This window comes from Ciconia boyciana, chromosome 8 (assembly GCF_034638445.1).
Source record: "Ciconia boyciana chromosome 8, ASM3463844v1, whole genome shotgun sequence".
NCBI classification, from domain to species: Eukaryota; Metazoa; Chordata; class Aves; order Ciconiiformes; family Ciconiidae; genus Ciconia; species Ciconia boyciana.
The window spans coordinates 50969653-50997092 of NC_132941.1; the positions used below are offsets into that span (position 1 = coordinate 50969653).

Here is a 27440-nt window from a genome sequence, read left to right on the forward strand (position 1 = left end):
CCCCTTTGCCCCCCCCCCCCCAGCAGTGGGAGCAGGCCAGCCAGGCCCCACACGACGCCGGGGACGGCTGGGGCAGGCTGGCCGGCCGCCGTCGTGCCTCGGGCCCGCTGCGGAACCGCTCTGCCGCCCTGAGGGGTCTCCCCGCACCGCGGGGCTCTGCAGGGCCCCGCCGGGCCCAACGCCGGCCTACAACTCCCAATATGCCGCGCGCGGCATGGGAGGCCGTTCCCCCTCCCCACCCCCGTCGTGCGCGCGGATCGGCAGTTGCCCGTTCGAACCGGCCAATGGCGACGGGGCGGTGCCGGCTACAGCCAATGGCGATGCGCGTCACGGGCGGGGCGGGGCCGAGGGGGGGTGGTGCGGCGGACCAATGGGGAGGCGGAGCGGCAGGTATGAGATGGCGGCGGGAGCGCCGGTGCCTGGCGGGCGGTGCGGCGGCAGGTAGGAGCGGGGCTTCCCGGGGCCGGCACCCCTCGACCCCTGCCCGGGCGCCCTCCCCGTTCCCTCGCCGCGTTACGGGTCGCTGCCCGGCCCCACCCCGCCCGCTGCGGGCACCCCGCACCCGCCCGCAGCGCGCTGCTGGCGGGCAGGCGCTGCCCGGCGCACCTCGGCCCCGGCCCGCCCACTGCGGTGCTTCCGCTGCGAGCCGGGCTCTCGCCGTCCCTGCTGCGGCGGGGCAGCAGCTGCCTCGGCCGCAGTCCCTGACCCCCTGCCCGCCGCGCCAGGCGGCCCCTGGCGCTCGGCCCGTGCCGGCAGGCAGCCCCGTGGGACAGCGGGGGTCGAGGTGGCAGCCCGCGGGCACCTCCGTCCCGTGGGTTCGGCCTCAGCGGCTGGGGAGCGCTCCCTGCAGCGTCCCTGTGCTGCATTGCAGGGGAAGTACCGCCCGCTCCTCGCTCCTGCTCTAACCCGCCCGCCCTCGGGCAGGGGGCTGTTCCACAGGCACGCGTGTCCCTGCACTCACAGGTGTGCCCATGGCAGTTCTGCCCCTGCTCTGGCGCGGCCGCTGGCTGCCTGCAGAGGTACGAGGCGCGCTGTGGCCAGGCTGGCTCCTTCTCCCGCCGCCGCAGAGTGAGACCTAACAGCGAGCACTTGGCAGTTGCAGGGTTTGGTAGGGTGATGGCACTATATAGACTTGCTTTGCATCCAGCCCTTTCTCCCTTGCTTTGTCCACTCTACACGCGTTATTCTTGCTTTCTAAATATGCGTATGCTGTAAGCTTCACCTAATTAATCTTTAGCACATACTTTTATATGCGTAACCGTTCTGTGACTGCTGCCAATAAAATAGTGGAGACTGTACAAGCACCTCACTGGAACAGTGTTTTTGGATTACTGCTTAGAAGCTGTAATATATCTTCCTCTTTTTCTTTTTTTTCCTGCATGTGGGGTGTGAAGCCGCAAACTGAGTATCCTTTGAGTGGTAATTCTTGTGGACTTGCAGAATAAATACAGTTGAGGGCTGATGCCTCGTACCCAGCCTGATTCACAGTGGTGCTGTCCCGTTCTCTGCTGAGTGGCACCCATCCTGACGGCACTTGCTGTCGTTATCTGTGCGAACTGCTGTGGTGCCTGGGCTGGGGCAGAGCGTTGCTCTGGAAGGAGGGATGAAGAGATGGTGCTTAGTGTGGCTGGGAGTGCCTAAAATGCTGGACCTGGTAAAGGGATGAGTATGCTCTGAGCAGCTGATACTTACAGCACTTTTTTGGATAAAGCATTTTAAACGTGTCCTGGATCAGTCCAAATGACTGAATTTATTTGCTATATGCTGACAGTTGTCCTTAGGATGTAATCCCCCAGTTCTTTACCCCCCCTCCCACCGCAAGTGATTGTGTTAAAGCAAAGGCTGAAGCGTAAGTTTTACTCCAGTGCTTCCTGTCACCCGCAGGTAGCGCTAGCAAATTGATCTCTTGCTTTGCAGGTCTATCACCACAAAGACCACAAAGCTTGCTTTTTTTTTTAAAGTATGCGCTGTGACCATGCTTTTGCCCCTGTTTCCTCTCATCTGGAGAGAAGTGCGAGGTAGCTAGTAAAGCTTGCATGCTGCGCATGTGGTCTTATAGCATGCAGACTTAAAGATTGGAAATGAAAGCTGGTTGTCTTAACCTCCTTACCAAATGTTACTGAGCATGACAAAAATGATTTGTGTGGATGTCTCTTCTGTTTGTGGTCTCTCTAACCTCTGCCTGGCTCTTCATAACTGAGAATGATGATTGCAGTGTGCCTGAGTGCTCAATTTCAAAAGAGAAACATCTGTCTGTTTAATGAATGCATTTAATGTTCGATTCAGGCAGTGCCTAAACGCTTTGCCAGGCACTCAGTGTTCATGTCGGCCATTTGATATGGCAGGGATGAGTGGAAGGGAAAAAGCCATGGGCCTGGAAGGCAGGATGTGCTGAAAAAAGGCATAAGGCATCTTGCTAAAATGGATTGATAGAGTGTCACTGCACAACTGGACATCAAGAGCTTATGTTGTAAACAGGCAATGAAAGGAGACACAATTGCCATCTATGTTTTACTGCAAATAGGAAAATGTTCACTGTAAACATGAGTTAATGGCAAAAAGTCGAAGTGACTTGCTGAGGGTCGTGCAGAAAAAGTGGTTGATTTCAGAGTTAAAGCCAAGTCTGAACGCATGGCTACTTTTCTCTAAAGATAGCCTGGAGCAGGGGACAATCTTATTAAAACATTCCTTTTTCCACAGCTCTCACTAAAATCTTTGAGACCTAGACTTGCGTTTAACCCCCTACTCAGTCCAATCCCTGTCAGGTGCACATCCAGACCCGAACTTAAGGCTGTGTTGCATTTGCAGTGTTTTTGTATATTTGCACGTAACACCCTGTCCTGTTCTCATCCAGGGCCTGGGATGGGCTTGGACAACAGGATCCTTGTTCTGCTACGCTTCAGTTTATTGTCTGTTTGCATGAAGGGGGAGCGCTGCTTGCCCACGTAACCCAAAGCAGCGTCTGCATCTCCTTGCCAGCCTAGTCATTGCCTTGTTGCTGTGTGCACATTTACACGCATATGAAAATGTCACCGGGCTTCATTAACGCTCCTTTAAAGGTCCCTGGGCACTCAGTTCAGTCTGAAACTGAAGCACTGAGTGCTGGACACTGTGCTGGGAAATCAAATTCCTTGTCCTAAAGGTCAACAGTCTTGAGTGTGTGTTGGTTTAATAAGTGGCATGAACAGATGGGAAGGAGAGAGGGCAGCATAGAAATGTTGGCTAATATCTAATGGTTGCACTGAAGTCAAGTTCCTCTTGGAAATACTGCCCCTCTGTAAGATGGATTAGGCTCCTGGTCACTGCTGAGGCCCTGTATCTTCCACTTGTTTCAGAGTTAGCTCTTTCTGTAGGATCTCATTTTCACTTGTTCCCTAGCTGGAGGCAAAAAGAGGGAGCCAAGGCCCTTTCTTTAGCCTGTGCTCTGCCGGGTTCAGGCACGGACCTGCTGTGCTGCTTTTGTGCAGAAGTAGCAGGCTCTCACCAAACCTGCGCTGTGATCTGTGGGACTGACGCTGTGGGTTCCTGTGGTCCCAAGTCACAGGGGTCTTGGAGCCAGCTTGGGGAGAGAAATGGGAGGAACCGCAGCCCCATGGTGTGATAAATTTGGCCGACCCTTTGTTTCGGAGCTTCACAGGTCTGGTGTGTTCCTAGCCTCTCATCCCGGTAATGCATTACACTTATCGTGTCTGACAAGAGTGTTGGGCCCTTTTCTCTGAGGTGCAACAGCCTCACTCCCTGGCTCTTGGCCTTTCTCACCTCTACGCTAGGTAATTGCAATTAAGCTATCTAGAGTTTCCTCATAATTTTTTTCAGAAACTGTAGATAGTGGGGCATGTGATAAGCTGCTTAAATAATTGCCTGCCAGCTGGCTTACAAGAACTTTTAATGTGTTTGCTTTTGGCCTATAAAGCTCTAATAATTTGGAGTCTGGCCAAAACATCCTTTCTTCTTGAGTGGTAATGTGGCAGCTCTGATTTTTTCAGAGGCAGGAAGTTCTCAGGGGAGCCGGCATTAGTTTCCCTTTTTGTTTTGCTGGAGTTCAGGCTCAATGTTGAAACGTAGCTTTATGGTTTGGGAGTTCCATGTGGGCATTCCTGCAGCCCCGCTTGTGAGCTGTCATATAGCAGGAGACACGCGTGCTACGGCTGGCCGTGCCTTGGAGAACAGGAAGCCTTTTTAGGGAACATCCTTCACAAGCTCTCAGGGGTGCCTGGAGTTCTCCTCTCATGCACGTGCCACTCCGCGTCCTCCTGAGCGGCCCCCGGAGCAGCACATAAATATATCACTGCTCCCTGGGCTCTGCAGAGAAACCGGGTGAATCCAGACAGAGACGACCTGTCAGGCGGGATGGGAAGAGAAGCGGTTTCTGATCAGGATGGGAGAGTTGCATGAAGTGACAGCATAGGTTATTGTCATATGAATTCTGGCATCTGTGTACAATATTCCAGTTTTTTACATCCTAGCTTGCCCAAATCCCCTTCAAAAGCGCTAGGCTCCCATTCTGTTCAATTTGGTGAGTTAATTGGGCTGCTTTGTGCATCTCTGTCTCTCCGGTACTGCATGCTGTGCTGCTCTGCGGCTGGCCTAGCCTGTTTATCTGTGTGCCTCGGCAGCCCTGACCAGATGTCATCAGCTTATTTAAATGCTGGCATGCATCCAGGTGTGCCTCATTGCAATTCCAGCTTGTGAGAGTTTACACATCTGGAACATGGGATGTGGCCTCTGACATACTCAGTGGTGTCTGCAGAGGATTGCTGATGAGAACGGATTTGATGTGCTCTCATCCTTTGCAGACGCCACCATGATACAAAAGACAGATGCAAGCATGCAGCTTGCCCATTGCACCTCCAGAGCTAAGAAGCATTGTGGAGTTACAAAAGTGTAATGAACGTAAACAAGAGCTGTGACTTCCCGAGTACCTTTGTTCTCTGTATTTGCCAGGCTATGACCACAAAATCTCACCCAACAGCACTGTTGGGAGCTGGCTGTGGGTCCTGAGCCAGGTCTTAGTATCCCCTCAGTCCAGAAAAAACAACAGCAGTTGAGCGAACCTGTGAGTGCTACAGCACACTATACTCAAATTGCAATGCTTTGCTTGAGTGCTGACAGTTGATGGCGGGATGGGATTCCCGAACGTGTTCTGGGCACCAGTTGGTGCTACCAGTTTTGGGTGATCATTGTCCTGTGGGAGGACTAGAGGAAAACATCCTTCCTTGCTGGGTTGCTGAGTTTCCAGACTAGTTGCTACAATAGCTTGTTAATTTTGCTGTGTTGTTTTTGTGTGATTGTTTGATTTTTTTTTTTTTCATGTCAGAAGTAAACCTGATTGTTGTGGAGCTCATCTTTATAGATGGTAATTCTGCTCTGACCTGGACGCTGTCTCAGAGCTACTGGACTGAGAAGCATCTACATGGTGTATGTTTGCTAGTCTCTGAACTGCATTTTTCCCTGCCTCTGAAGGATGCCTTAGGGCTCTTGTCTTCAAGTGTAAGGGTGACAATCTGAGGTGCATGCAGCAATTTGAGTGCTAGAGGCCAAGGAGGTAAAGGTAGGACTGGGCTATGCCTCTTACTGACTTCCAGTACGCTCAAAATGGGGAAGTAACAAGTTAGACATTTTAAAATGGGGAGAGTAAGGGAATACTATCATTGTTGGCAATTGGAAAGTACCCATGCACACTCTGAGGATACAGCAGATGTGTGGACCTTGTGGTCCACCCAGCTAAGGACCAAACAGACAAAAGTGGAAAGAAACTTCCTACCTGGGATACGAATGAAGCTGAAGAGCACTCAGTTGGTGAGAGTCCATGGACAGATGTTCAGTAAAGAATTTTAGATTACACAAGAAAGGTGTTAGGGTTCATGGAAAGAGGAGGTGTCCTTGCAGTTCGTTAGTTTGATTTGTAGTCAAAGGTTGTGGTGGGTAATTCTGCAGTGCATGGGGAGAAAAGGCCCAGAATCCCTGTCCTAGACATGCAACACAGCATTCAGGGCAGATACCACCTGGCTCCACAGGGTACCTCAGATCTGTGGTACGTTATTCACAAAGCAAATGGCTTAAATTAGTAAAATAAAGCAAAAAAGATGCATTGCTTTGTCGTGATTATAACTATATGACTGAGGCAGGGAAAAGTACATCAATACGGTTTCTACACAGACTAGCCCCAGGCCCTGGTGACCTTCTCCTGAGGGAGGCAGCGTGCCTGCCTGGCATGTTCTGGGTGGTGGGACGTGGCCGCAGGGCTTCCTCGGGCTGTGACCCTCCCACCCTGCTGCAGGGGTCCAGATGTGGCCAGGCAGTGCCCTGCAGTGCTGCCAGGCTCTGCCGGCTCCCCGGCGCTGCTGGCCTGTTGTCTCTGCCTCGCCAGCGGCTCCTGGCCAGTGCTTGGAGCTCAGCTCTTGCCTCCTCAGCCCCACGTCCCAGCCGTCCCTGCCTGATAGCTTTCAAACCAGCTCCTTTGTGCTCAGTCCCATGTCGCCCCTCGTGCAGGAGCTGGATTTCTTCTAAATGTCTGCAGTGTGACCTGATTATTTTTCCTGTCCTTCCTCGCCCTCCTTTTTAATAGTGTCTACAGAAAAGCTGGCAGAGTTCAGTAATATCAGTCATGCTGACTGATAGTGCTGCCTCTTCTCTTGGGATTCCTCCCCTTTTCTGTCCCTCCAGCATTCATTTCAGATTTAGCTATCAGCCCTCTAAAGACAGGGTATTGCCTTTGTTCTGTGTTTGTACAGCATGGAGCACAGTGGAGTCCCCAGCTGTGACCGAGGTTCCCAGTGCCACAGTGATAAAAGTGAATAGATCAGTAATGAGAAGAGGCAGCTGCTGCCATCTAAAAAGATTCAGTTTTGGTGCTGGTTTCAGTGAAATCAGGATTGGATCTAAGGCTCCTCTTCTATTGCTGCTCCCAGTAGGGGTTTATATTAAAATAAAGACACAAACTTTAGACTGCACTGAAAGTCATGAAAATCAGAGTGGCATTGCTATTTAATGCTGTTAGACTGTGTTATTCTGATCTTAAGGCAGACACATGATCTTGCAGATCTTTAATGTGAAATGGCTGGGTTTCTGGCAGTAGCTGTGTTTCTGCATTTTTTACAGAGCCTTGGGTAGGAGGCTGAGCCATCGCGCACCGTGGGATCATCCAGAGCTGCTGTGGTGGTGCTGGGAAGGGGACTTGGTGAGGAATACCGCCGTGAACAAGCCGTTCCTCTCTAAGGCGCCTCTTAGTTCTTTTCCTCCTTCTAGCACTAGAAGGCATCTGGATACTCTGATGTTGTGGTGATGGCTGATCGAAGTGCTGCTTTGTTGACTTTAAAATATTCCAGTGGCTATTGTTAAAGATATCACATAAGAATTCACTGAGGTCAAAGTTGAGAAATTTGATGCTGAAATGCAAATTTCTTGATGTTTCACTGTCTTGCTGCTGCAGTTTTCTTTGACACTGGTAATATGTTGCATTTTGTGTTTCTTCCAAAGCACACTTCCCCCGCCTCTTCCAACCCTTTTATCTTCCCAGATAGGTCCGTCTCCAGGTTCACATCACAGATGTGTAGCTGATGTTGCTGAGGTCTGCTCTGAGTCCTTTAGTGAGACAGAATTTGAATTCTTATAATATAGTAGTGACTTGGATATCCAATTTACCCGATGTCCAAAAGATGGCCAGGTGTTACATTAGTTCCAGGTTGTCCAGCGCAGACTGCCATCCCATAATAACAGCTTTCTTCCCCGGCTTCTTGCTGTTTAAATTGTATATTATTATCTGGTTCCCATAGCCAAAAGGCTGAATCACTCTGTGTTAGCTGTTCAAATGTGAAGAAAGCAAAGCAAAAATTAAAAAGGCAGTGTTATCTAGTATGGCTTGCTTATATTAAGTCTAGAGACGCTGGTCAAGGATCGGCACCCACTGTGTTATGCACTGTGTACTCATCACAGAAGGACTCTCTCTGCCCCTAAAGACCTTATGAGTACAACCCCTGGCAAAAATTGCTGCGTGTTTTTCTTGACATTTTTCAGAGGCGTGTCAGTCTTCCTATGAAGAGTTACTGTGCTAAATCTGAGGCCTGAATGTGATCTTTGTTACGCTGCCTTACAAGAATGTCAGTCTGAAGTACAGTCCTCAACGCAACCTTAACTGTGAAGTCACTTCTAATGTCTGTACAGTCCATCCCCATTAGAATTCTGTTAAATCTCTTTTTTTTTTAATCTAGGAAATAATTTGTCTTCTAGTCCTTTTGTACTTAAAATGATTCCACATAATTCCACTACGGTTCTTTCATCTCTTTGCAAAATCTGGGATGGCTCCTATCTGGCTCTGGAAATACTGTCTTCAGACATCCTCATTAATTGATTCCTTACTCTGGCACAACGTAGGAAACGATGACACTTCTCTCTCCCTGGGGAAATATGAGCCTGTGAGCATCTGTCCCGTCTCCCTTTGTGCTTAGCCAGGCAAAGAATCGCTCACGTTTTGTGTTCTTTACCACTGCCTGCTTATCGCCCTGCTCTCAGTATTTGGTAGTAGCCTGGCTGTTTCTCACAGTCTAAAGATTTTGTTATTATAGAGGGAGATTTTCTTCCATTATCTGCCTTATTTTCAAAAGCTCTTTAATCCTTTTACTCCTGTATGGTAAGACTCATCTACTGTGGTGCGTCTGAAGTGTTAGCTCTTTAGTGACAACATACGAAGTGCGCAAAATGGCACCAGAGATGGATTTTGCCTACTGAATTAGGTACATCAGGCTCCTCTGAAATCTGCAGCTTCCAGCTTTTCCACTTTCCCAGCTAGACAAACACAGCTAATGCCTTGCCCCAAAGGTACCTCTTCCTTCTCTTTCTTGGCTTACTTCTGTTCTCCTTATGCTCTATTTCATGTTGCTTAAACCTGTTTCTGCCTTCACATGGGTGGAGTTGGAGCAATATAAAATGTGTAAAAGCCACTAAAACCGTTAGGTCTCATCTATCTGAATGTAAGCTTCCTGCCACATGAGCTAATCTGCCTGCTTGCACAGCTCTTGCAGCACAGGTTCAATCACCAGGTTTTGCCAGTTAAAGTCTCATTTTTGCCCTAGTTTCCAAGGCATTTCCCTGGCCTGGATCTAGTTACCTTAGGGATTAATTGATCCATCATGATTTTGACCTCCTGCACCATCCACTCCCCATGAAATGATGGGGCTGTCATGCCTGAAGCAAGAATGTTGTGTGTGACAGACAGCTTTCTTTGTGACTTGGCTGGGATCACAGGCTTCGCTCCTAAAAGATACTAGAATGGCAAGAATCTCAACACAATATAGGACCCATTTTTTTTAATCTGCTGTCTTAATCACAACCCTATTAGTACAAGGTTTTATTATTCATTGGGATTTGATTTTATTCATGGGATTGGAGAGGAAGCCATTTATTACTTTATTTTATCATCTTTTGACGTGTCATAAAGCAATCTGAGATCACAGCATATAGAAAATACAACTCTGTAATTGCAAGCAAAACAAAACAAAAAAGCAATAACTCCTGAATACATGTTTGTCTCCCCTTTGCTGCTGTTATATAAACTGTGAGTGTAGGTAGAGTACATCTATCTTCCTTTTTTAACATGAAAACAGCAGATGGGGCACATGGCTTTTTCTGAAGGTTATAGTATGTGCAGCAGTGAGGATTGGCAGGGTTATTGTGTGTAAAGCCAGTGGGGGCTTTATCTTTGCTCAGAAATAGGGGTTTGCTTCACATTTCCATTTTGATTAGCAATAATGATACAAAGGCAAATTTTCTGTGCGAGGAAGAGCTGCTAATAAAGTGACCTTTCAAAATTAAGTAGCTCATTGAAGTGCCATACCACAATAAGAGTATACAAGGCTGGTCCCAGCTGCGGCAGGCAGGGAAACTGGATGGGAATCCAGAGAAACGTGGAACGGGAAACCTGAAGTGGATGAACGGTGCACGGTGGCACAGTAATGGTAGCAAAGAACAATAGCCAGGTGCTGTTTCCAGCTCTGGAGAGGCCATTCTACGTGTTTTGTCTTTGAAAGGATCTAAAAGTGGGAAAGGCAGTGGCAGAGAGTGTTTCTAGCAAGGTTTCTGGGTACAGGGTTGTGCAGTTAAGGGACTCGGTTATTGTCCTGCCAGTGCCGTAACATCGGTTGTGCTTGAATGCTGTTGGGAATGCGTTTGCATGGCTTTACTCATGGTAAACGCAGGGTAGATTTGGGGCTATTTTGTAGATTCCTCTTGGATACAGGTGGAGAGCACTTAATATACCACGCTGGTCCTAATTCAAAACCCTGGTTTCTATGTAGGAATTATTTGCCGTTAAACTCCAGCTACGCAGCCTTTGGCAAGAGACATGAATCAATTTGTCCAGCTTTTCTTTTCTGTTTTGTCTCTGTGTGAAGGCTGATGCCCAGTGTGTGCCAAGGGGGCCTTTCAGACCCAATAATGCGCCCTTGTGTCTCGTAGCATGCGTGGAATTTGCATAGGCTGTGCTGGGACAGGCAGGTTTCTTTTGTTGCTGGAAACAAGGAGCAAGTTCTTTTCCCTGTCTCTGCTTCCTAATGCCTCTCCAAAAGCTCTCAGCACTCATGTAAGAAATTTACTTTTTTCTATTTATTTTTGCATTAAATGTTGTTAAACTTTGTGCAACTTGTAACGCTGGTTGTGCGGAGAAGTCATGTCAGTCAGTTCTAGTTGACAAAATTGTTTAATTTTCTTTCTCTGAATCTAGATATCTAATTGTCAGAGGGAGCAGATAATATGTGATGCTTGATGTAACTGCTGCAAAGTATTTGCATATCTTCTCTGTGGGGAAACAAAACTGCTAGTGAGTGAATAACAGTGCACGGATCATTGCAGGCAGGGTCACTGGGCCTATACACTTGCTATTAACCCTTCTCAGGATCTGTATTGCCACAGAATGGGTTGTCATGGGTTTCAGGCAAAGGGCTTGCTCCACATTATGGGCAGAGCTGGCACTTGTTTGTGCATTGTAGCCCTGTGCAATGAAATGTGAATATGATCAGATCGATTGGCAGTTGCTTTTTGGCAGCTGATACCGAGTTGTTGCGTTTCGGTCTTGATTTATTGCAGATAACAAACTGCTGAAAAACAGACTGGGAGGTACTCGGAAAAATATGGCCTCCATTTGGAGTCAGCAGCATGCTCGCTAGGCCACTCTGAGTGATGCAGCTGGGAGCCTTTAAGAGCTTTCTAAAATTCTAGACAACCTGGCAAATCGCCTTGCAGTCTGCCTTGCAGACCTTCCTCCTCTCCATCCTCTTGAAGGAGTCTTTGACATCTGTGGAGAGCAGTGGCAAGGGGAGGTGGTTTCGTACGGATTCTCACAATGCAAGTGTTGCCGAGAGCCTAGTTTCCTCTGATTTCAAGTATCTTTCTCCTTGTGTAGCCTGAGTCCCAGCTTTTATTCTCTTATCCTGATCATGCATCCTGGAAAACATGCCAAGGTGGTCTTTCAGGTCAAAGATGTACAGCAGTAGCTCAGATAACTGTTGGGTTCACAGATACTGCATGGAGGCGGGCTGGAGTTCAGGTGACTTGCCAGTATGTGCTTTGATGTCCTCCCCTTCTTTAGCTACTGTGGACTTACATCAGAACAATAAGTTGCTGAGATCTCTGAACTAGTAGCTGAAGTGCTCTATTACTTTAACCAATGGATGTAAGGTCCAGTGGGTTGCAAACGCTTTTGGTGGCAGGCGTGCTGAGCAGTGAGCACAGATGCCCAGTGTGGTCTGAACACGGTGACGTGTCCTCCACCCCTCAGCAGAGAGGAGAGGAAGGTCAAGGTGCTCCGGTCTTCTGTGGGGAAGCCTTTGGTGGCCTTGGGGTTGATCGGCAGAGCACGTGCTTCCCCACCAGTGCCACACCACACCTAAGGGACTGGCGTGATCCCTGGTGCACGAGCACAGCATTTCTATTGCCTCTGCACGTGGCAGGTGCTGTTGGAAAATGTTGTTCAGTGGGAGCTCACAGCTGAGGGAGGGATGTTGAAACAGTGGAAAGGAAAGTATTATATAAGAGCCCAAGAACGGTTAAAGGGTTGGGGAATGCCGCACAGTGAAAGCACGCAGTGTGTGCAAGCTGGGTGGGTAGGCAGCCTCCACCCAGAGCCCTGGAAGAACTGGCACACCAACTCGCAGGGCCAGGCCAGCACTTTATAGCTGAGTAGGACATTGGGGCAGTAGCTTGTGACTGGAGAATAATGACACTTATCCTCGCTTTTACTTAAAAGAGGGACGGGAGAAGCAAGCTAGGCAACTCTAGCCTGTGGGCTTGACTTCAGAGGCATGCAAGTGTTTGAAACAGTGGTGGGAAGGTGGTAATAGAAGACCTAGAGGTAGATGGAAATTGGGATAAGCTTTAAGTGTGAGCATTAAGAGCACCAATTAACCCGAGATATCTCTTTGATAACTCTTTATTTTGATCTTGGACATGGTAAATGTAGCTTACCTAACCTCTGGTAGGGCTAAGTGTCTGTTATAGATAACCCTTAGCAGAGCAGTGTCTCAGATGAATCCCTTTTCCTGTGCCATGTGAGAAGCTATGAAATGGAGAAAGTAGGCGTCAGTAGAGAATAGGGGGGTCGGATAAAGGACAGCCTGAAGAAGAGGCAAGAACTGGATGAGCTGGAAAGAGATGTTCTAGGAGAAAGGTTACTAGGGGTTCCTCAAGGACTGACCTTGCGTGGCTTGTGCTAATACTGATGAGTTCCCACTCTCTCCAGACTCGGAGTGCATAGCTGGCAGAGAGCAGTAACCAAAGCGTTGGCACCTTGTCACCTGGGAGCATTTGACCGCATCCCTAGCAGAACTGTTGGTCAGTGTTATTGCATGTTTATGATCTTAGAAACAACGTCCTAGGGCATGGAAACTATCTATTTGCTGATAGGAAGGTAGGGATGATGGCACGGCGATGGGAACTGATGAGTATAAGCTGACCATGAAAAAATTTAGATTGGGATTTAGACTTTCAGGACACTGGGCGTGGATTTCTGGGCAGGAAAGGAGGCAGAACCAAACTTATTTATGACTGAGAGTGGTAAGTTAATGTAAAATATTGGGTGTCGTATCTGCCTGAGCTAGTAGGATGTAGATACAGTGAAAGCTTTAGTTGGGTGTTGCCATGTGTTGCATATGTTACCATCACGCTATGGAGTACTAGTCTTGGGCTGTGTTGTACAAACAGGCCAGAAATGTTTTTGCTCCAAAGGGAAATGTAACTGTGCTGTGCTGAACACTCACCGAAGACAGACAGTGCTGATGGTGTAGACTGGTGGCTCCTGTGTCAGCAGATGTCTCCTTCAGGGCAGACCAGCTGGCTGTAAAAAACAAAGCAATGAGGAGTTACTGTATTTTTTTTTCTTCTTCCCTTTTTTCCAGTGATGCCATCTGCAATTTTGTCATTTGCAATGACTCCTCCCTCCGCAGTCAGCCGATCATCTTCAATCCTGACTTTTTCGTGGAAAAGCTGCGCCATGAAAAACCAGAGGTGTTCACAGAGCTCGTTGTCAGCAACATTACCAGGCTCATTGACTTGCCTGGGGCAGAGCTGGCCCAACTAATGGGAGAGGAGGACCCAAAGCTGCCTGGGGCAAACAGCACAGCCTCTGGATTTTTTCGTTCTCTGATGTCTCTGAAGCGCAAGGGTGAGTATGGCATGATGCCTGGTGCCCACCTTTAGGGTGATGCCGACTGTCATCATCTGTTACACATAGTTTACAAAACTTTCAGTGTAGGCCTGTTGTTTTGAGCTTGTGTTGAATGCTTAATACTGCAGGTTTGTAATCTGTGGGAATGCCGGCTCTAGAAAGGAGCAAAATAGAGGCCAGGAGATTCATCCAGGAAATGCCCTGCCGCTTCTAGAGTACTCTTCTTCTGGGGGTTATTGCTGTGGTTTGTTTATGTCAGGTTGGCCTCGGTGTGTCTGCTGCTCGCTGTGCTCAGTGCAGCACAAACCACAGAGATACAGCTTTGGTCCCTGAGTGTTTCTGGTCTGGCTGTGGATAGCACTGAGCTGGAGAGGGGTGCCTGAAGAAGCTGCAGGTTCTTCCAGTACACACCAAGGTCTGTCTGCTTGTTTGTGTCCGTGGTATTCCATGCTCTGTTTTTCTTAGCTCGTTAGCTTTCCTCATAAGTGATGGAATATCAGTAAAGGCTGAGAGGTTTGCATCAGGTTCCATGAACAACAACAATGTCCAGGTTTTCCAGGCCACTGACTTCACTCAGTACCCACTGCCTCCTACAGCAGCTGTCTGAGCTCTCTGGAAGGTCTTGTCTGTGCAGCTGAGATATCTGTAAGCATCTCCCATCCAAATGCCAGTGCCACTCTGATCCACATCCCAATCCAGCGAGTCAGTGACAAAGCTCTGCAGACTGACTCTGCTCGAGCCCAGATTCAACCCAGGGAGATAACATATTTCTCTTTCTCTCTGAGACAAGCATTGAGCTGGGGCTTTCTTCTGGTAAACTGACAATTCTTACCTTCTCTTTCAAGTTCAGCTGTCTTGGTTATGATACATTAGCTGCAGGCCCCTTCTCAGAAGTCTGAGATTTGCTTTTGAGCACAATTGTGTTCAGATCCTCTCCTCTTCACTGGCTGGCATTTACCACTCTGTTTTGTTGTCACTAAAATGGTGTTCTAGATATGTGTGTGTGTGCCTTCTCCCACCTCTGCCCACACTCAAGGGGGAGCCTGGTTCTCCTGGTAAGTTCAGTTAAACCTTCTCACTCATCTAGACAGAAACTGCCTCCATCTGGGCACCTCTCACATACCTTGTCAGCTCTGGTTTCCTAGCTAGACTGGCTGTCTGCTGGCAGAGAATCTGTGGGTAGCTGCCTTCAGATGTTCGCAGCCTGAGGTTGAACGTTTCTAATCAGTCTTCCCCTTCCTTTGAGCAATTCTGCTACTGTGAGTACCTCTGAGAAGGGAGCTATCACTATGTCCGAGTAGGCTTTTTTTTAATTCAACCTTTATATAGTTTCTCTAAGTGTTTTTGATTCTATGAAACCTATTCCTCCATTGTGTTTCAGAAGGACAAGGTCTGCAATTTTCTGGTGCTGGCTTCATCCCTCCACTCCTGGCTCATCCAGTGGGAACCCTGACAGATACACTCACCCTGGGCTGGACAGCACTGCAGGGGAAAATAAAGTACTGTAAATCAAGTTCTTTAGCATCCTTAGGCGAGAATTATTCAGTATCGCCATGACTTACCTTGCTGCTCCATAATAACAAGTCTTCACACTGTGCCCAAACTGCAGTTAGGCTGTGCTCATACCTGTTACTGCTCCTGCCTCTGTTCCAGGAGAGTAGCAGAACGCCTTAAATTCAGACACTTGACAAACAGAAGCCAGTGAGTAACCAAGTTCAAAGTGTTTTCTTAGCGTGTATGGAAACTTCCCTGTTCTTGTCAAAACCTTCTAGCAGGGGCTTGTGAGCCTTCTCTAGCTCATTTTTAAAAATTATCTGTACTCTGCTGGAGCACTGCTCTTATCAGACCTGACGTCTCCTGCTAGCTTTCTTCCCCAAGAGCTCCGCCTTCCCCCATTCAGACATCTCCATGGCCATGTGTCTCACTACAGCTACAGCTAGCAGATGTTTCCAAGTCTGCTGGCTGCACTCCCAGGCTGCAATAGCAGTGTCTCCCTGCATTGACAGGCACTGTCTGTGAACTCCTCGGCCAAACTCTGAGAAAAAGTATTTGTGCCTACAGAGAAAATCAGTTTCATGTACTGTGTGTTTCATCTTGGAGCCATCATTAGTTTTTCTTCATGTTATAGACCAGCTAGAACAAACAGGTTTTATTTCTTCAAAGCCAGAGGCCAAGGACCATAGATCCTCAGAGCTGATCAAACTGCAAATACTTACAACTCCTTTGAGTATTAGGAAACTCAATCTCATGCTGCTGTTTAGTTTCAGAAACAATCATACAATAACATCTAAGCCTTCGTAACTCAGCATCCATTCTCCAGACACTTCTTTCAAGTTTCTTTGAGAATCAAATTCTCATTTGGATATCAACTTCTGACTTCAAAAGTAAATCGAATTTGTCAGGCCCTGCATGTCTCAAGAAAATGTATTTTCCTCTTCCCTTCCTGGCCACCATTGATTCTCTGTTGAATGTCTAATGAGTTTAGTTTTCTTCAAGGACAAGAATCTTTTGCCAACCATTCTCTCCCTTCGCACTCAAGCCTTTCAGATCTTACATGTGGATCAAGAGGTCACATTGCCCTCCTTTCTCCTGCAAGATTGAAGCATGCGATTTATCAGAGGGAGGTCAGAAAGTTCTTGATTTAACGGGAGGCTGGAGTTCCTGGTGGCTTACCATGTATTTCAGAAGTCCTGGAAGAAAGTGGAACATTCTTCAGGCGGAATAAATTTAGTTGCACAAGAAGGCTGCTAGAGAAGTGCACAGGGTTAACCAGGTCTTTCCCACATGCTGTGAGCATCAACGCCACAGAACAGTAAGATCTGTAGTACAACAGACCAAAAGCTAGTAAAATCAAAATATGCTATGAGAGGAAAAAAAAAAAGGCAAGAGAAAGCTTGTGGGGGAGAACTTTTATCAGACTAGCCAATGTGCTGCTTGGATTGCTGGGCTATCAGCTGTAACAATAAGGAGGGAAATCTTCATCCACAGACAGCTGGGGTGCAAATGCCCAGCTCGCCCTCAGAAGTGACCCATGCTTCTGGCAGTCTGGTCATGGAGAAGGGAGGAATATTCTTTTGTTAAATCTGTTGGCTCTTTGAAGCCTAAGTGCAAGGGCAGGACAAACCAGCTCTGTACCTGGTTCCAGTTCTCAGTCCCAGCCAGCATGTTGCGTTGTGGTCTATCCAGCACCTTGTCTCTAGCTGCAGTCAAAACCTACATGCATCTGAGGAAGGAAGTGGTGCTCAGGGCTCTAGTTGCTGCCAGTGAAGCCCCTGGGAGTTGCCTCAGCTTTCTGAGGGGCAGAGCTTGCTGGCTGTGTGTGTCTGATGGAAAAAGCTACTCACTAGCAAGACTCCATTTATTAGAAAATACTGTCCTGCTGGATAAACCACTCTCTTACCTGGGAAGTCCCTCTCTGGACAAGAACAGTTTTCTTCATTGGTTCAATGAGTGTCTTTCAGTTAAATGGGCTTCTTCATCTAATGTTTCCTTCCATGCAAGGATCTCCTTCCTTTCAGCTCAGGTGCTTCTATCTTCTTTTAGGGCTGTAGCCTATGTTGAATGGAGTTCTGGAGCTGGCAGATCATGCCTAATCTGTAACAGCCCCATGAGATGAAAGCAAACTCCAAGAGTGAGAGGACCTGTTGGTGCTCCATATGGAGAAGAGCCCAGTTTATTGCTTCGCTACTCTCCTTTTTTTTTTCTAGCTCTTCCTTGTTCAGCTTTCTGATACTTCATACTTTACTGTACTGAGGCCAAGGCAGCTGACATGGAAGAGAGATTCACTGGAATTAGGGAATTCCAGGGACTACCCATCCCTGAAAAGGAGGCCAGTGTGAGCCAGTTAGATCATGTCTGCTCTCCCCACTAGTGCTTGTTTCCCTCTCCCATAGTCTCATAGCTGCACCTCTTCTTTCTGCTCTGCTCCATGTCAAGCCACAGTGAGGATTAATCTGGAAATTCCTTCCCAGGTGTGGAGTGTGCAAATGTAGCAGGCACCTGGGCAGTCCAGGCTGTCACATCTGCCCTTCCCACTTTGCTGTTCCCATAAGGTCCGGGCTTGCAGATTATATGCCCTTTAAAACTGAAGCATCTCTTCTGGTGTCATTTTCTTTTCAGGAGCTAGAGAATGTTTGCTTTAGCTGATATAACTGTAATTAAGCTGAGGTAAGAAGCAGGATGATGAAGCCCTTGTAAGTACAGCATGGTGAGATGAAGTGACTTATTTGGGAGTGCTTGTGATATCTCACATCTGTGGGGGTCCTTGTGGCCTTCACCCTTAGCGTTTTGGGGCACTGGCCTTTGCATGCTGAGATCCTGTTCTTTGGGGACCACTCATCTCTGTGGCTGTTGGGGTTTAAGCTGCCTGAACACGTTATCTTCTGTTCTGCAGAGAAAGGGGTGGTGTTTGGCTCACCGCTGACAGAAGAAGGCATTGCACAGGTCTCCCAGCTAATAGAGTATCTGCACAAAAGTAAGTGACTCTGTCTTGCTGTCTTCCTATCCCAAGGGGTATCTGTCTGGCCCACCTCAGGTCTCTGGTGCAGACAGAGTGAAAAGCTCTGAGCTCTCCAGCAGCATGAGCTTGGGGCTGGACGAGGTGACTGTTCCCCAGAATTGCCTAGCAGATATGTTAACCTCTTTTCCTCTGTGCATGGACTTTTTCTATTGATGGGAGCCAGCTTGAAGTAGTGTCTCTGAATGCAGCTCACTGTGGCTTGCTCTCAAGCTCTGGAAAGGGGAGGGAACTGCTTTAGGAGATGGGAATCAGCCTCTGATTAATCAGTGGCCTTTTTTCTCCCCTCTGCTGAGCAGATCTAAGAGCAGAAGGCTTGTTTCGCGTGCCAGGCAACAGCATCAGGCAACAGATCCTAAAGGATGCTCTGAACAGTGGTACAGATATTGACCTGGACTCTGGGGAGTTTCATTCCAACGATGTGGCCACCCTGCTTAAGATGTTCCTGGGTGAATTACCAGAGCCGCTGCTGACACACAAGCACTTCCATGCCCACCTCAAAATTGCAGGTGAGTGAGCAACAAGAGGCAGTGATGAGCAGAGGGAATGGAGCCAGCATCCTAGAGCTGGTAACGCTACAGAGCTGCACACTAGGCTGTAGAAGTGTAATCCTTAAAGGCAGGGTAAGAAGGAATCTTCCTGCCATCTCAGCCTAATGGTGGAAAGACTGGAACTGAAAATCCTAAGGAATCAGACCAAGTCTGTCTAGCCCAGTCTCCTCTCTCCAGCAATAAACAGATACCTACAGGAGTAGAGCCCACATTGGTAACCTGGGTTTCCGTCTGTTTTTAGTCTGGGGTCTCCTGAGCGAGGTATGGTTTCTATGTACTTAATAACTGTTATTGAACTACTTTGTGAACTTTCTCCATCTTTCCTTCAACCCATCACAACTATTAGCAACTGTGTTGCCCTGTGGGAGGAGTACCACAGATTAACACATCAGGTAGGGAGCTTGGGAGCTGGGGGAGAGAGAGACAGAGGGCCAAGAACTGTGCAGGAGTTTGGAGGAGATCTGCATGTGAAGAGGGAAGGGTAACCAGTTGCAATAGGCCTGCTGTTAGGGAAGGTAATGTATGTCCTTCATGTTCTGCCTTGTGATTTGGCAGACTTGACGCTGTTTGATGAGAAGGGGAATAAGACCAGCACTCCAGACAAAGAGCGCCAAATTGAAGCCCTCCAGCTGCTGTTTTTGATCCTTCCCGCACCCAACCGCAGTCTGCTCAAACTGCTGCTGGACTTGCTCTACCAGACCGCCAAGAAGCAGGACAAGAACAAGATGTCTGCCCACAATCTTGCCCTCATGTTTGCGCCCCACATCCTATGGCCCAGAAACGTGAGCAATGCCTCAGTGCGGGTGGGATATTGCAAGGTAGAAAGCAGAGGCTTGGCAGGCCTACAGGGGAAGAACCAAGATGGGAAGATGAAGTATTGATACAGTGATGTGAGGGTTGGAGGCTGGGATGGTGAGGTGGAGCTTCCTGGCAGGACTTAGTCCTAGTGTTCAGTCCAGACCTGCTGTAGGTCTCATTTGCAACTGATGCTTCACCTTTTTTGGTAAAATTGAAAGCACAGCACAGTCCTGCTTCTTTTAAGAATGACAATTCCAGACAAACATTGCAGATATCTCTGCAAGGTTTCTTGTGCTGCTGGTGAACTGTTTGACCCCACAGTTGTCTAGTTCTACTCCTCTCAGAGTAGCTTTGGCTCTGTGAGCTCTGCTTGTTGGTGTGCTGTGAGCCCTGCCTGCCAATCTCCTCAGAGCAGGTCTCCTGCTGAGTGTGTGTCTATGTCCCAGAGACAGCAAGGGCAGCAGAGACCCTTCCTCCTCCCCTTCTAACTGCTGTGCCTTTGGCTGTGTGCCCTTGCCAGGTGACAGCAAATGACCTTCAGGAGAATATCACAAAGCTAAACAATGGAGTGACCTTCATGATCAAACACTCTCAGAAACTCTTCAAGGTAAGTGCGCTTTGGGGTCTTGCTCTCCCTGGCCCTTCAGCAGGATACTGAACGTCCCTTGTCCAGACAGATCCCAGGTGTCAAGTGTATATTCTGGATGCTCTCTTCTGTGGTAGGAGCAGAAGGATTTCTTCAAGAAACTGTTCCTTTAGTGGCTAGGGAGGAGGTCTTTGCTGGGCAGGCAGCCCAGGAGGAGGAAGGCAGCCCCAGAGGTGGCTTTGTGCCTGGGCAGGTCAGAAGCACGGTGCAGGGTAATACCACCCTCTGCTGGACACCCAGTACCTGCTGCCCGGCTGGGAAACCTGGGTCCTGGGGGCAGGTAGCGACCGGGCTCCCCTCGGGTTCTGGCAGGATAAGAAGACTGAAGGGGCTTGTCCTGGATGAGTGCTGCCAAGAGCTGAATCCCTAATACAGCTGGTCATTTTGTTGCGAACTCTTCTGCAAGTGGTAGTCAACCCACTGGTGTTACAAGCACAGCCTGCGGTCTTGGGCCTCTGTCTAGCTCGGAGCGGGGTGCTGTCAGGAGTGTGGGGCTGTCTCCAGGTTCCCCCAAGGAAGTGTTTCTGCAACAGGCAGTCTCTTGACTTCTCGGGACCTTCCTGGTCACTGTAGGCATCTGCTCTCTTTGCAGAGAGTCCTTCCATAGAAAGTTCCCCTTCGGCCCTCTTTGTCAGGCCTGTTTGGCCAGCTCAGAGCTGGGGGAATTGCTTGGAAAAAGTTCCTGTGGAACCCTGCTCTTAGTCTGTGTTCCACTTGTGCTGGTTGCCTGCATCAAAAGGAAACTGTGCACTGCACTGGGGACACGAAATCCCATTGCTTTGTCTGCCCTTAGCAGCTGAGTCTTGATGTAAGTGGCTTGTGTGGTATGGTTGAAGGGCAGCAGCTCTTGCTGGGGCCACTCTTGCCCCAGGGCCAAACATACTAAACATACATTTGGCCTTTTCTCTGCTCGTTGCCACAGGCCCCAGCGTACATCCGGGAGTGTGCCAGGCTGCACTATCTGGGATCCAGAGCCCACACATCAAAGGTAAGGCAAGCAAATGCAGCGCCTGCCCTCAGTGAAAGGGCAGAGGCTGTGATACTATGAAGGGATCCTTGTGAGTGAAAGAAGCTGAAAACAAACCAAGTCATGAAAGAGGATCTGTCAGAGATCAGGAGTGAGGGAACCATATGGTGTGGTAGTGCAGGCGGCTGCATTAGGGAAATTGGGCAGAGTTGAAGCATCTGTTAATCAAAAGCACAGGGAAAGCTACCAGCCCCTGTTTAGCAGCAAACCTGCTCCCTGTGCCCAGTACATGCAGCACCTGCTCCTTCATGGGGTTGTGCCTTCCAAACAGACAGATGCGCCTGCTGCCATGGCCAGGCTGCCTGGAAGAGGGGCTGGGATAAAGGCTACTTGCTGCCACCGGAACAAGATTTGTCTGTGTCTTGCCAGTAAATGCTTCCCTGCCTCATATAGCTGCAGAAGAGGGAAGATGCATTGCAAGGAGCTGCACTGACCCTTCTCAAGCCTGGAAGGGCTTCTGCAGCTGGAATCCAGGAGGGGAGGGAAGAAGCAATGGGGTCACCTTTGTATTGCTGTCACCTCTTCCTGGCACAGGGCCTGCTGGTGCAGTGCTGCTGCAGAAGGGTAGGGAAAACACAGCCCTGTGCATTCACTGGGGTTGAGGCAGCTCACAAGACTCTTCCCAGCCTGGCTCAGATGGGTGGCTCGTTTGGATTAAAACATGGCAAGCGACTGCTGTCTCCACTTTCCCAGGACGACCTGGATTTGCTGACGTCTCCTGGCTCCAAGGAGCTGCAGCCCCTCAAGTCTCAGAAGCGGAGCCGGCTGGACACTTGCCATCAGGAGGAGACCCAGCAGCGCACGGAGGAGGCACTGAAGGAGCTCTTCCGCCATGTCCACAATATGCCTGACTCTGCAAAGAAGAAGAAGCTTATCCGGCAGGTAGCGTGGGGAGCAAAGATATCTCTGGGGTGTGCTTGTCAGCGCAATCCTGGGCACAGGGCTAAAGGCAGGGTCTTCTTGAGAGCTGCTCCTAATCCTGGGCAGGCTGGGGAGGGTGGGCTTTGGGCTGTGTAAGGGGCAGAGCTGTAAGAAGTCAGGGGAGGAGGCTGCCTATCCTGGATGTGGCTGACAGTGGAGCTTGCTGCACCAAGCTGTCTTCCAAGCCAGGGACTTGCCAGCCAGCAGTTCCCCAGTCCTGATCGTGGCCTTGTTGAGCTTCCTCCCTGAGAAAGGGAAAAGTCTTGTCCCCTCTTTGCCTGTGGGGAGTGGACCAACTGGTATCCTCTCAGTCCCATGAGCGTTCCCAGCCAACCTGCTGCTCCAGGGAGACTGGTTGATATGGTCAGCACCAGTCCTGGCTGCCAGCCTCCAGCTGCTGCCCAACCCTCTTTCTACTCCAACAGCTGCTGCTTTTGGCTTAATCTGGTAGCCAGCACAAAGCAGCCTCACACCCAAGCTCCCTGTAATCCTGGGCGGGAGATGTGGCCTTCCCCTGCTTTCTTCTCCCTCCAGCTCTGAGCTGCTCCTCCATTTTGGGGTGTGGAAGAGACAAACTGAGTTCTAGGCAGAGGGCAGCAGGTAGAGCAGCACACAGCAGCAAGGGACTGGTGTAACTCTAACAGTAACTGTGCTAACATACTGCCCTTGTTTCCTCCTAGTTTAATAAGCATCCTACAGCTCTCACTCCTGGCTCTGATGTACCCACATCCCCAGCACCACGACGCACCCGCTCACGCTCCTTCAGCGGCCTCATTAAGGTAAAGGCAGCCTCTGACGCATGCTCTCTGCTGTGAGTTTCTGACATTGCTCTCTGCTTCTGCCTTGCCCTGGCTTGAATGAGGCCCTCAAAGGGTAGGGACCGTTCAAAGTATTGGCTGCCAAAGAACACGGATCCACTGGGGACAGAAAAGGCAGCACTGTGACAAGAAGCCTTGTTAGTATAAAGTGTAATTATCTATGAAACGCATGGCTGTAGGATCTAAGCATCTTTCTGAAGGATTGGTTGCTTCCCGAGATGAGATGACAACTGACAGGTCATGTAGTCTAGCCTGTTAGCACACTGTAGGCTACCCCACAGCAGCATGTACCTGCTTCTGACAGGCTGGGCTCCTGGCCAGGCCTCAGGCCAGTTCCCAAACCCTTTACAATCAGGCAGGCTCACCTATTTCAGGTGGTTCTGCTTTGCAATCTTTGTCCCAGCTTGCCTTCCTTTTTTCTTTCTCAGCATCCAATTGCTTACCAGCAATGCATCCTGCTCCTTCCCTTTCTTTTTCACTTTGCACCCTAAGCACTAGCCAACAGCCCTCTCTTCTTATGGCAGCGGAAAGTTTTGGGAACCCCAGTTATCCTGGAGAGGAAGAGCAGGGATGCCACACCGGAGCCTGAGCGAGTCAACAAAGAGAATGTCCACCTGGTAAGAGCTGCTCCCAGCACTGCTGAAGCTGCTGGTAGGGGAGTGTGTGAAGGGAGTTTGAGTGCAACTTGGGCACTCGTTTCAGTGATCCTTGGGGGGCTGCTTGCTGTTCTCTGCTCAAGAGCAGGTTTCCAGGTTTCTTCTGTATGATCAAATAAGGTCTTAGGAAGCTGCTGTGAGGGGAGCAGAGCAGGTGGCGGGGGCAGCATTGGGACAGGGGTGGGCCTTCAGTCCAGTCTTGTCCCTCTGGCTGTGTTGCAGCCCTGGGGCATTGGCTTGTGCCCCCTTCCCTCTCCCGTCCTCCTCCACAAGTTGTACAGAGCCTGCTGCCTGTGGGTAGTAGGGCTGTCCCATGGCCCAGACAAACCAAGAGTGGATTTGGGTGGTAGCTGCTCTCTGGTCATACAGGCTGCTCCCAGGGAAGGCTGTGAATGCCACTTCATTCCCCAGCTCTCTAGTCCTATTTCCTTCTCTTGTCCAGTTACAGAAATGTGGATCTCCGGCTCACATGTCCCAAGGGAAGCTGAAATCTTTGGAGGGCCGGAAAGAGGTGAGACACACACATGCCCATTCTCCTTCCTGTGGGGAACCTGGCCTGCTGGGCTCTGACACCTGCAGAGGTGATAGCATGCACACAAGGCTCTGTGACAGCTGCGGTCCCCTGGCTTGTAGCAGTCTGCTCCATGCTGAGCTGCAGGCAGTTGGCATGCTGGAAGCCGGGCCTTGAAGGGTTTCACCCAAACAGGTGTGTACAGCCCTTCTACCTGTGAGCTGGCAGGCTGGCTGTCACAGGAAGCAGAGGGAAGCTGGCAGCACAGGGTAGTGCTAACAGCCTGTCAGGGTGGCAATGGGACAAGAGGTTGGTACAGCCCAAGACCGACTGCTGTGTTTGTCCCCATCTGCTCACTGCCTCTTGTCTAGTGTTCTGCTTTGGTAAAAGGTGTGGGAGGCAGACTCCAGGGGGAGGACAGCACTTCAACCTTTTCTTCAACCACACCTTGACATTGTGTGTCTCAAGCATTCAATTGCTCTAATTCTCTGCTCCAGGAATCCTGTAGACGCATCCGAGCCCACCTGCTTTCCAAGGATTCATCATCCCTCTGAATCGCCTCTCACCAACGCATGGGTGGGGAATGCCCAGTCTCGCAAGCTGTGAATAATGTGCTGCACTGAGAGGGGAGTGCTGCAGGCTCACAGCAACCCTCACCAACATGGCAGCACTCTTGAAACCAGACCTTTGCAAAAACTGCAGGGACTTGTTTCTTTCTGTATATAAATTGTATTTCATTCTACTATGGGGCAAACCACTATCTAACCAAAACTTGTGCAGCATGTCTGACCTGCTGGCTCTGGGAAGAGCTGGAGTGCTTGCTTACAAGGAGAGCCCTGTGCATTGTGGGGCTGTTTGCACTCCTAGCTTTCTTTGCAATGTTACTAGGCTGTATTTTTTTGCTTTTCTGCTCTGAGTTTTTAACACATTGGCTTGTTTTTGCTCCCTCTCCTCTGTTAGCAGTGAGAATGATGGACTCCAACCTTCACCCACAACCTGACAGCTAACCTTACCTCCAGGCCTCCTCTGGAGCCATGCCCTCCTCTGCTTCCTCTGGGCTCCGTGTTGCCCTGCTGTCCCTGGAGGGCTGGAGTGCACAAACGGTACAGAGCATAGGATGGGCCTGGGAGAAGAGGAGAGGCTCTGGGTGCCATCATTTCAAGTGGGGCCAGGGGAAAGCAGCTTCCCCAATCAATTCATCCCTCTGTTTCAGCTTGAGCTGGAGGCAGCCCTCGCTCACTGCCTTTGTGTTTCCATGGCACAGCGTGGCTGCTGGGCTCTGCCTGGTGAGCAAGGAGTGTCTCTGCTTTGTGTTTCCCCAGGGAGGCTAAGCTGAGCAGGGCAGGAGGCTGGCAAAGGCTGTCTGGGGCAGGACAGCCCAGTCTTTGGAAGCTGGGGTGTCTGGGGCAGGCAGAGCCTGGCGGCTGTGTGTGCAGCATAGGAACAGCATCAGCAGCATGAGAGGTGAGGGAGGGCTCCAGCCATTTGTGATCTGCTGCAAATGGTGCCAAAGGCTTTGGCTCAAGATATCTGGATGGCTGGTCAGGCAACTGGCTGATTAGTCATTAAACTGGGGGAAAGGGCTGGAGCTGGGTTCAGCTCTTTGGCCTGAGCTGCAGAAATGAGATGAAACCATCTAGATATGGGATAAACCCCCATCACAGCTGGCTAGTGTCAGCTGCCTTGTTAAGCTAAAGGGCTCCAATAAGCCAATCTTGCCAAGTACCTGTCTGCAAGCACTCTGGGGTAGGAAACAAACAGGGTCACCACTGTGAAATAAAGATTTAATCAGCTGGGGAACCATCTAAACACTTCTCAGCCCTTCTTGGTGAAGCAAATAATCTCTGGAATCCAATTATAATTGTCTTCTAATCTTTAAGAACCAGCAGCCAGCAGGAGTTAGAGCTCTGTCCTTGACAGCTTTCTGAGACAACTCGTGGCAGGAGGTGTGAATATTGGGATGTGAGCAGGGAGTTCAGTCTGACTGGCTAGAGCTGTCAAAACAGGGCATTGGAGCCCTGTGCAGCTTAGCTGAAATTTGTCACTTTTTTTACTGTGTTTTTTTTTTGAGATACAAAGCTATGTGCCTCATGCTGCTCTGTCTAAAGGGACATTCCTGGTACTTTATCAGGGGTGCCTGTCCCCAGTCTGACCCCAAATTGGAGGAGCTGCCTTGAAAATGTAGGGGGTAGTGGAACTGTAGATATGTGGGTTGGGAGTTGCTGGTGTTAGGAGCCTCTGTCGCAGCAAAGAGCGAGCTCTGGTTCTTCAGGGACCGAGCAGGCAAGGATGCTGTGAGGAAGGGCAGAGGCTGTTTGCTATGGTAGTAGTAGTGTATGCTTTTTGGATGTGTCTATAATAATCCCCCCTGGAGGCTGAAGCTGTCTATGTGCTCTTCTCCAAAGGGCACGGCATGTTTTGCTGACTGCACTTCTACCCTGCCCCTGCAGTCTGCTGTTAGCGGAGACCTGGGGATCTTGGCTTTGCTTCTGAACAGAGATGAGGCAGAGCCGAAGGTTGAGCGGCAGCGCATGGAGAGCTGGGTCTGGTCCTGCTATCTCTGCTCTTACTTGCATCAGGGGCGGTTGCTGGGTGAAGCATTTGTTCATCCCATCCCTCGTCTCCCCATTGCCCCTTGAGCATACATCTCTGTATGGGTGTCTGCTTGGCAAGGCAATCTTGTTCCTAGGACTAAATACACTGCTCCTGCATAGATAAGAGGAACATAACTCTTCTCTCCACTGTCCCCCCTTACTGATGGCTCTAGCAAAGGGACTCCGTCTGGCTTCTGGCACAGCTGGGATTTGCTTAGCTCTAAGAAAAATTATCAATGGGGCATCAGCTGGCATTTTGCATGTCTCAGATGCCTTCCCTGCCAAAGGGGTGGGTGCAGTCTCCAGACAGGGCAGTCCCAGGAGGGGTTTGGTGCCCTGGGCTTTAGCCCATGGTGCTGTCATCCCTATGCTGAGAATGGTGGTGGCTAACAGATTTGGCCTCTAGGACCCTTGGCTGTTGCAGTCCCAATGTGTTCACACTGTCTCACAGGCGAGGGGGAGTTTTAGTCGTGCTTGGATGTCTCATTTGTCTGCCCTGTGCAATGACTCACAAGGATGCTTCCTCCCAGAGCAGCCACTAACTGTTCCCAGAGACTGTCATTTCCAAAGTATTTTTAATCTTTGTCCTTATTTATATATGCTATGTATGCACTGTTTCAGACTGTTGCCTTTCTGTGTGTTCATGTGAAAACCCCATATTAAATGCTTTTATTTTTAGTGGTTTTGCTCAGTGGCTTAAGCAGTTTCATTGGGACAGCGAGGACTTAGTGGTGCATCCACCTTCAAA

General features: G+C 49.5%; 1 protein-coding gene across 1 annotated transcript; it reads left to right on the forward strand.

The window, feature by feature from the left end:
- The first annotated feature begins 383 nt into the window (after positions 1-383).
- Positions 384-27440, forward strand: ARHGAP19 (Rho GTPase activating protein 19). The gene is made up of 12 exons (XM_072870895.1): positions 384-441; positions 13386-13651; positions 18048-18128; positions 18470-18679; positions 19277-19503; positions 20040-20126; positions 21088-21153; positions 21886-22074; positions 22794-22892; positions 23456-23548; positions 24030-24098; positions 24596-27440. The coding sequence occupies exons 1-12, from the start codon at positions 398-400 to the stop codon at positions 24650-24652; spliced, it is 1488 nt and encodes a 495-aa protein (XP_072726996.1). The 5' UTR covers positions 384-397; the 3' UTR covers positions 24653-27440.

What these genes read in the sequence shown, in the direction of transcription:
- ARHGAP19 (XM_072870895.1), top strand. Translation starts at nt 398, where the DNA reads ATGGCGGCGGGAGCGCCGGTGCCTGGCGGGCGGTGCGGCGGCAG. An exon ending in ACTCTCAGAAACTCTTCAAG is followed by an intron (nt 20,127 to 21,087) that starts GTAAGTGCGCTT and finishes TCGTTGCCACAG; the next exon opens with GCCCCAGCGTACATCCGGGA. An exon ending in AGAAGAAGCTTATCCGGCAG is followed by an intron (nt 22,075 to 22,793) that starts GTAGCGTGGGGA and finishes GTTTCCTCCTAG; the next exon opens with TTTAATAAGCATCCTACAGC.